This window comes from Gigantopelta aegis, chromosome 13 (assembly GCF_016097555.1).
Source record: "Gigantopelta aegis isolate Gae_Host chromosome 13, Gae_host_genome, whole genome shotgun sequence".
NCBI classification, from domain to species: Eukaryota; Metazoa; Mollusca; class Gastropoda; order Neomphalida; family Peltospiridae; genus Gigantopelta; species Gigantopelta aegis.
In genome coordinates this window covers 3,986,194-3,996,500 of record NC_054711.1, presented here as the reverse complement: position 1 = coordinate 3,996,500, position 10,307 = coordinate 3,986,194, and the positions used below count along the sequence as shown (strand labels likewise).

Genomic DNA, 10,307 nt, shown 5'->3' with positions numbered 1-10,307 from the left:
TATAACAGACTTCCCTAAGATATAGTGTCATTACAGTGATGTCACTCAGGAATGTAACCGGCCTCGGTGGCGTCGTGGTTAGGCCATCGGTCCACGATCCCAGTTGAGGTATGGGATTTTTAATCCAGATACCCGACTCCCAAACACTGAGCGAGTGCTCCGCGGGTAGGTGTAAACCACTTGCACCAACCAGTGATCTATAACTGGTTCAACAAAGGCCATGGTTTGTGCTATCCTGCCTGTGGGAAATGCAAATAAAAGATCCCTTGCTGCTAATCAGAAAGAGTAGCCCATGTAGTGGCGACAGCGGGTTTCCTCTCAAAATCTGTGTGGTCTGACGCCATATAACCATAAATAAAATGTATTGAGTGTGTCGTTAAATAAAACATTTCTTTCTTTCTTTCTCAGGGATGTAGACTGATTTACATACCAACAAATGATTTTTACACTCAACCGTTTTGTAATTTTATAATAATGTATTTCAAATTTCTTCTCACTGTGGTGTACAATGAATTGTATTCTCGAACAACTATTAACTGATAACAATAATAAAATAGAGCAATTGTTTGAATTAATAATCGACCATGACATTAACAAAGCATTGGTTTTTAAACTACGGTGAGCGTGTTAAGATTTACTGCTGTTGGAAATTTGTGCCATAATTGTACACATGAATTTCAAATTGTTTTTGGCAAGTGATTTATGTTTTGTACATCTGAATCATTTTTAAAATAACATTTTCGTTCCCTGAAGCATATTGTGCAGGTTGCGAGTTTGTTTTCGCAGAGTTTGGGGTAATCAGTGCTGACATTTCATCAACATTAATGCCGTGAATAATTCAGGAATATTTTCTTTTTAGGCTTTCTGAGGAGTCTACGTTATAACTCCTAACAAAATTGTCTTCGTTGCTTTCAAACTGGTCCAAAGCAGCAAGCATATCAATATCTGATTCATCACTCTAACTTTCCCAGTCAACATGAAAATTACCACAATATTTTTAACCGACGTCCGACATTGTTGTTCATAAACAAACCTGTGTATATGAATACATGTATATGAATACATGTGACGTTGGTAACACCTGAAAATTTGCTAGCGGTATAACGATGGTTTTACCACCTGAAATTTTATTAGAGATCCAATCAGATTGGTTCTTACAAATATGTTGAATTAAAATAATGTATATAATAAAGTTTATAGTTATTGCACATGTCAAAAAGTCATTATAATTAATAAGACAGATAAATTAATATCAAGGAGACAAGGCCGTCTGGTACTCATCGATGGTTGACTGTAGAGTTTCAAATGATTCATCAAACATTTCCTGAAAAACAAAAAAAATTATTGTTTACATTTCGTAAACTATAGACGAAATTAATATCCGTAGATATTCGGCATTTAAAAAAAAAAAAATGTTTTTAAAAAACCAGAACATATTCTTCTGTTGTAAGGTGTCGACACTGTGGTAAGGGGGCAGGACATAGCCCAGTGGCAGAGCACTCGCTTGACGCACGGTCATAAAGTCTTAGAGAGGAAACTGCTACATTTTGCCATTAGCTGCTAGGGATCTTTTATGTACACCATCCCACAGACAGGATAGCACATACCACGACCTTCAATATACAACCCAGCAATTAAGAAAATATCCAGAGCAAAAAAAAACTATGGCATTGAAAACAGAAAGGAATAGAGTCGAAGGCAAAAAAAAGTGCTGTGAAGAATTAAAAACTCTACGGTAATTTCTACAGCATTGCTGGTTGCCATGGGTAATTGCAGCTTTTATTATACCAGTTGTGGTGCACTGGCTCGAATGAAAGAAAGATATGTTTTGTTTAATGACGCACTCGACACATTTTTATTTACTGTTATATGGCGTCAGACATATGGGGGAAGGACCACATAGATATCGAGAGAGGAAACTTGCTGTTGCCACCTCATGGTGACTCAAACGAGAAATAGCCCAATGGGCTGTGTGCATCTAAACTTTGTGTATGGTACATTATGAGAAATATTCTATAGCTACCTGAGTAAGGCCGTATCTCCAATACCAGTGTAGATACGCCCCCGCGTCATACATAATCTTCGACTTCTTTATAACAGTGTCCAGATGTTCCACACAACACCCATAGTTGGCTGCTATGGTAACGGATGACGAATCTCTGGTACTGGTCATGTTACTTGTGGCTGAATTTAGAAGAAAAAAAATACAACAGTGATCATACTATGACTTTGGACAGGTATTTTTTGTGACCGTGTAAAGATTTTCTACGATAATCCACATAATCTAATATGGTAATAATGAAGTGGTTTGATGAGAACTTCCAGTCCATTATGTTGTTATATTAATTAGGAATTTTTTTTTTATTATCAACCAATTTTCTATTTCTATAACCTACGTCGAAATTCCACTATTTTCCAAGACCCAAGTCAAAATTTTACAACTCATGACCCAGCTCAAAAAATAATCATCAACCAATTTTCTATTTCTATGACCTAAGTCAAAATCCATGATTTTACAAAAAAAGTAAAGTTTGTTTTATTTAATGACGCCACTAGAGCACATTGATTTTTTTATCTTATCATCGGCTATTGGACGTGAAACATATGGTCATTCTGACACTGGTTTTTTAGAGGAAACCCGCTGTCGCCACATAGGCTACTCTTTTACGACAGGCAGCAAGGGATCTTTTATTTGCGCTTCTCACAGGCAGGATAGCACAAACCATGGAATTTGTTGAACCAGTTATGGATCACTGGTCGGTGCAAGTGGTTTCCACCTACCCATTGAGCCTTGCGGACCCCTCACTCAGGGTTTGGAGTCGGTATCTGGATTAAAAATCCCATGCCTCGACTGGGATCCGAACCCAGTACCTACCAGCCTGTAGACCGATGGCCTAACCATGATTTTACAAGACCCAAGTCAAAATTTCATGACTTTTCATGACCCAGCTCAAAAAATAATCATCAAACAATTTTCTCTTTCTATGACCTAAATCAAAATTCCATTACTTTTCAAGACCCAAGTCAAAATTACAATGTTCAGACCAGTACAATCAAAAGGTATAAATGCAGCTAGGGAGAGGTCAGTATAGAGTCCAAATACAAAAACAATTTACTGTAAACAATATTATATTACAATGTTTTTTGGGGGGGGGATTTCAGGAATGCACACCTTAATGCGTGTTCATGACCTGTAAAATGTTTACTAACAACCACACACTTAAACTGGAAAATAATACACACATGTTGCAACTTGAGGTTTGGCACGAATGACATGCACACATTTTTCCTCCTGGTTTACCAGGGCTATCTTTAGCTATGTAGAAAATTTCGCCAAATTATCTATTAAATGCCAAAAATTGCAGAAACCCAATGCCCAAATATTTTCAATAAAATATCAATTATACACGCACTTCACCAAATTAAAATAAAATTCGCCAGTTTGTGTTTAAAATAAGCAAATGGTGAATTTGGCAAGAGGCACAGCTAGCCCTGTTTACAGGATATACGAACCTGTCCATACGTCCACTGGGAATGGATTCCACCTCACACGGGATATACGAACCTGTCCATACGTCCACTGGGAATGGATTCCACCTCACAGGGGATATACGAACCTGTCCATACGTCCACTGGGAATGGATTCCACCTCACACGGGATATACGAACCTGTCCATACGTCCACTGGGAATGGATTCCACCTCACAGGGGATATACGAACCTGTCCATACGTCCACTGGGAATGGATTCCACCTCACACGGGATATACGAACCTGTCCATACGTCCACTGGGAATGGATTCCACCTCACACGGGATATACGAACCTGTCCATACGTCCACTGGGAATGGATTCCACCTCACACGGGATATACGAACCTGTCCATACGTCCACTGGGAATGGATTCCACCTCACACGGGATATACGAACCTGTCCATACGTCCACTGGGAATGGATTCCACCTCACACTGGGAATGGATTCCACCTCACACGGGATATACGAACCTGTCCATACGTCCACTGGGAATGGATTTCGGGATATACACCTGTCATACACGGGATTCCACCTATACGAACCTGTCCATACGTCCACTGGGAATGGATTCCACCTCACACGGGATATACGAACCTGTCCATACGTCCACTGGGAATGGATTCCACCTCACACGGGATATACGAACCTGTCCATACGTCCACTGGGAATGGATTCCACCTCACAGAGGATATACGAACCTGTCCATACGTCCACTGGGAATGGATTCCCTCACACGGGATATACGAACCTGTCCATACGTCCACTGGGAATGGATTCCACCTCACACGGGATATACGAACCTGTCCATACGTCCACTGGGAATGGATTCCACCTCACACGGGATATACGAACCTGTCCATACATCCACTGGGAATGGATTCCACCTCACACGGGATATACGAACCTGTCCATACGTCCACTGGGAATGGATTCCACCTCACACGGGATATACGAACCTGTCCATACGTCCACTGGGAATGGATTCCACCTCACACAGTTGTACGCTGTCTGAATTTTACTTTTCAGCTTCGGTTGTATTCTGTTGATAGAACTGCTGTCTTGTCCTCTGGCAACCATGACATTGGCAAGACTGCTGAACTTTTAGTTATTAAGAAACGTGTTCTATAATCATGGTAATTAATAATTATACTACAAAAGGGGTACATGTTAAACAAAAGCTGATGGGGAAATGGCAGATATGTGGATAGCCACAAAAGACAAGTACCTGTCTTAGTTGAAGAGACAAGGACTGGGATGTGGAGGTGGACAGAAAAGAAGTTGAAAGATAGGAAGAGTTGCCAGATCAAGAAGAAATAAGATGGAATTCAAAGGAGAGAAAGGCAAGAGGGAAGTGGGATAAAAAAGAAGAAAAGTATTCCATAATCATGGTAATTACATGTATACTACAACATAATGTTAAACTTTGCTTATTTGCAAGGAAGGAAATGTTTTATTTAACGTCACACTCAACACATTTTATTTACGGTTATATGGCGTCAGACATATGGTTATGGGCCATACGGATATTGAGAGGAAACCCACTGTGGCCAATTCATGGGCTATTCTTTTCGATTAGCAGCAAATGATCTTTTATATGCACCATCCCATAGACAGGAAAGTACATATCACAGACTTTGTTGCACCAGTTGTGGAGCACTGGCTGGAATGAGAAATAGCCCAATGGGTCCACCGACGGGGATCAATCCAAGAAAAACACTTACCACCCCCCCCCCCCCAGTTAAAAAGAAAACAATTCAGGTGGGCGGTTTCAACCTCCGAAACCCAAGGCTGCACACATGCCTACATAATCAGAAAAATAACATTGAAAACAGACATATTATTCACCTGCTAATTATCAGAATGATCTCTGCTATTAGAATTTCTTTTCAGCATAATGGTGTGTGGAATACTTCCAAAAACATCGAATTTTTAAAGCAAATGTTCATTTGTCAATAGTCCAAGCTATAGCTAACATAACAGCACAAGACTGGATAAAGCTATTTTTAGCACACAATAACCCACATTGCAAGCCAAACTGAAAATCGGATCACTCCAAGACTTCATTTCGGTGACTATACTTTGGTCGATTCCTGATGTGGTCATTGATTTAATATATAAAGTGTGAAAAGCATTTGTTCAACTTTTTCTTTGGCTGAAGTAGCTCCTCTCCCCTCACCCATCTCTCTCCCATCACCCATCTCTCTCTCCCCTCACCCATCTCTCTCTCCCCTCACCCATCTCTCTCTCTCTCTCTCTCTCTCTCACCCAGCTCTCTCCCCTCACCCATCTCTCTCTCCTCACCCATCTCTCTCTCTCTTGACAATTTCAAAACTTATCTTGCATATCATACTTGATTTTTTTTTTTTTTTTAACATACATGTAGTTTAGCTTAGCAAACACAACTGGGTGTAGAAAATTACGCTAAAAAACCCCAAAGCAGTTGACAGGTCTGAACTGCTTGGGATGGGAAAAAACAAAAGTGACCAGTTCTACAACCCATTAAACCTCAATAGAGCACTCTACCCCCCTAAATCCCCCGCTTCCCCCTACCCCCCACACACCCTCAAGTTCACAAGGATACCAGTTTCCCATGCTCATCATATCGCCTCAGTCTGTATAGTGTTTCTTTTAGTAATTCCTCCCACGACGTCTTCCTGCAAAATAAAACGAGAATTATCACAGAATGCTGCTGGTTATTCCAATATATACTGTACATAAAAGTAGGGGAACTCTAATAAGAATTTACAATTGCCAACATTGTAAGGTATTAGCTGTTGGGAATGGTTATATGATAATAGTGAATTAATTCGGCAAACATTGCAACCGGTAGTTCAGTATTACTGTAGGTTTTATGACCACGAAAGATCTTGAAGGACAACTGGGGTCAGAAGTGAAATTTGAAATTTGAAGTTTTTTTATCAGTAGTGGGTGATATCACCACAATGTGTCAGACATTCATTCAGTCAACGAGGCATACTGCGTATGAGAGTCTCAATGGCTATTTGAGGGAGTTCTGCTAACGTGGTCAGCAGTCTTTGACGTTGATGCACACGTCTCCCTATCAGGTCCCAGACATGTTCAGTGGGGGAAAGGTCTGGGCTCATTGCTAGCCATGGCATTCGATAGATGTTGTGCTGCTGGAGGTGAGCATTGACAATTTGTGCATGGTGAGCATGGGCATTGTCATCCTGAAAAACAAAACGTCGACCCACACGCCTAGCAAACAGGACGACAAAGGGTGTCAGTATGTTGTCCCGGTAGTACTGCCCAGTGACCCTTCCTTGTACAATATGGAGGGGGGTTTTGTCAGTCATAGTGATACCACCCCACACTATAACCGATCAACCGCCAAATCTGTCATGAAATCGCATTGTGACATTGGCATGCTGTTCATTCCGTCGTCTCCAGACCCCACCACGCCTGTCAAGGAAGTCCAAAGTGAATAGAGACTCATCTGAAAACATGATACGTGACCAGTGACGAATACACCAGTTCTGACGCTCCCTACACCATTCACATCTGTGGGCAATTTGACAATTTGTCAAGGTAGGCACAACCCGGGGCCGTCGAGCATGAAGATGGGTTGCATGAAGATGATTTCTAATCGTCTGACCCGTAACTCGGACACCAGTAGCATGATGAAGGTTTACAACAATTTCATTTGCCTTTTAAGCTTGATTTCTTAGAGCCTGGTTATGGATGAATCGATCCTGTACTAATGTTGTTGCCCTGGGACGACCTGAACGAGGTCAATCGTCAACATTTTGGGTTTGTTGGTACCTTTTCCAGTCTGCTAATCACTGACTTTGAAACATTGAAGGTGTTGGCCATTTCACGCTGACATCTGCCCGTTTGCAGCATGCCCGTAGACGCTCATTGCATTGCATACGCATCACAAATTTAAACAATAAAAATAACTAAAAACAAAACAGTAACAACAATGAAAAAGATTGACAGAAATAATGTTCCACAGTGATTAATCGACCTTCCTGGAAATTGTCAAAATCGTGAATGACATCCCACACACGTGTATGGGGCAACTGCATGATGCACATGCAAACTATGCAATGTGTTTCGATGTGTTGATAAACAGACGTGAATGTTCTTTTCTAGGATGTCTGTGGTCAAAATGTATGTTCGGTCTATTAATAGTTGATATTAACATGAGGTTCCCCTACTTTTATTGAAGAGTATATTTTATAAGAAACTATAACGAGTAAGACATATGGGAAATACTTGGTATTGTAGTCCAAACTGAATTCAATGTTATCGTCGAAATGTGGGAATGAATGTCAGAGGGGTAGGATGTAGCCCAGTGGTAAAGCACTCACTCGATGCACGGTCGGTTTGGGATAGATCCCAGTCAGTAGGCACACTGAGCTATTTCTCGTTTCAACCAGTGCACCACTACTGTTGTATCAATGGCTGTGGTATGTGTTACCCTGTCTGTGAGATGGTGCACATAAAAGATCCAGTACTAGTAATGGAAAAATGTAGCAGTTTTCCTCTCAAAGATATAGTCAGCATTACCAAAGGTTTGATATCCAATAGCCAATGATCACTAAATCAATGTGCTCTAGTGGTGTCGTTAAACAAAACAAACAGCTATCTTACTGACTTTATGGGGCGGGATGTAGCCCAGTGGTAAGCACTCACTTGATGCACGGTCGGTTTGGGATCGATCCCTGTCAGTGGGCCCACTGGGCTATTTCTCACTCCAGTCAGTGCTCCACGACTGTTGTAACAAAGGCTGTGGTATGTACTATCCTGTCTGTGGGCCCACTGGCCTATTTCTCACTCCAGTCAGTGCTCCACGACTGTTGTAACAAAGGCTGTGGTATGTACTATCCTGTCTGTGGGCCCACTGGCCTATTTCTCACTCCAGTCAGTGTTCCACGACTGTTGTAACAAAGGCTGTGGTATGTACTATCCTGTCTGTGGGCCCACTGGCCTATTTCTCACTCCTGTGGCCTATTTCTCAGTCAGTGCTCCACGACTGTTGTAACAAAGGCTGTGGTATGTACTATCCTGTCTGTGGGCCCACTGGGCTATTTCTCACTTCAGTCAGTGTTCCACGACTGTTGTAACAAAGGCTGTGGTATGTACTATCCTGTCTGTGGTCCCACTGGGCTATTTCTCATTCCAGTCAGTGCTCCACGACTGTTGTAACAAAGGCTGTGGTATGTACTATCCTGTCTGTGGTCCCACTGGGCTATTTTTCACTCCAGCCAGTGCTCCACGACTGTTGTAACAAAGGCTGTGGTATGTACTATTCTGTCTGTGGGATGGTGCATATGAAAGATGTCTTGCTGATAATCTAAAAGAGTAGCCCATGAAGTGACGACAGAAGGTTTCCTCTCTCAGTATCTATGTGGTCCTTAACCATGTCCAACGCCATATAAATAGAAATGTGTTGAGTTGTTAACTAAAACATTTCCTTCCTTCTATGGATGGGTTTCTTGTTGCAGTCATTCCTCCATGTTGAGTGTTGTTGAGATTCATTCCAACAATACAAACCGAAGAGTTGTGTAATTATGGGTGTAGGGGGCAGTGTTTTTTGTCATTTCTTGACATGGAAGGAAGAAATGTTTTATATATAATGATGCACTAGACACATTTTCATTGATGGTTACATGATGTCAGACCTGTGGTTGAGGACCACACAGATAATGAGAGAGGAAACCCGCTGTCACCAGTCTTGTAGGCGATGTCAACAATTTACCATTTAGGCCAATGTGTCTTGTCAAATTAGATATTCAGTATTAAAAAAACACAAAAACTATGGTAATGAAAACATAAATATTCAGAGTGCTATTAAAGACTGTTGAGAGTGATTCAGAATGACAGCTGTTGAGAATGGATATTGGTACGCAGCCAGGCAGAACATGCAGTACATTATTATCTGTCTACAGTGAAACCTACAACACATTGATTTATTATTCATCGGCTATTGGATTTGTTAATTTTGACATAATATAATCTTAGAGAGGAAAATGAGCTACTTTTATTTTAAATTAGCAGCAAGGCATCTTTTATATGCACCATCCAACAAACAGGACAGTAAAAGTGACTATTTGGATCTTGTTGAAGAAGAGGAAATGTTTCATTTAACACAATGAACTTGTACTTTTTATTGATCATCATATGGTGCCTGAGATACAGAGCCGGTTTAAGGATCCACGGGGCCTGTAGCACAAATAACAGCGGGGCCCACTACCCAGGATATATATTTTGCAACCCCCTTGGGATGAGGGGAAAAATTACCTGGGGAAAATAAATATACACATTACCATAGGGCCCCCTTAAGCATGGGTCCCGTAGCACATACAGATAATGAGAGAGAAAACCAGCTGCTATCACTCCATAAACTACTCGTTTTGATTAGCAGCAAGGCATCTTTTATATGCATCATCCAACAATCAGGATAGTAAAAGTGACTATTTGGATCTTGTAGAAGAGGACAAAATGTTTCATTTAGCATGATAAACTTGACACATTTTTATTTATCATTATATGGTGTCTGATATGTGCTTAAGGACCACACAGATAATGAGAGAGGATATCCATTATCATCACTCCATGGGCTACTCTTCAATTAGCAGCAAGTGATCTTTTATGTGCATCATTCCACAGACAGGGTAGCACATACCACAACCTTTGTTCCACTATCTGGAATGAGAAATAGCCCAGTGGGTCCACCAGTCGGGATTAATGCTAGATTGAGGTAAGTGCTTTACCACAGGGAACGAAGGAAATGTTTTATTTAACGATGC

At 41.0% G+C, this 10,307-nt stretch overlaps 1 protein-coding gene across 2 annotated transcripts in view; it reads right to left on the bottom strand.

The window, feature by feature from the left end:
* Nucleotides 1–290: 290 nt before the first annotated feature.
* Nucleotides 291–10,307, bottom strand: part of LOC121387845 (tubulin delta chain-like) — a 61,867-nt gene continuing 51,850 nt past the window's right edge. For both annotated transcript variants that reach the window (XM_041519074.1, XM_041519072.1), the window contains 4 exons: nucleotides 6,116–6,188; nucleotides 4,491–4,632; nucleotides 2,024–2,184; nucleotides 291–1,324 (listed from right to left, as the gene is read on the bottom strand). In XM_041519074.1, coding sequence (XP_041375008.1) covers nucleotides 1,253–1,324; nucleotides 2,024–2,184; nucleotides 4,491–4,632; nucleotides 6,116–6,188 — 448 coding nt within the window. In that variant the 3' untranslated portion in view covers nucleotides 291–1,252. The remainder of the gene's footprint in view (nucleotides 1,325–2,023; nucleotides 2,185–4,490; nucleotides 4,633–6,115; nucleotides 6,189–10,307) is intronic.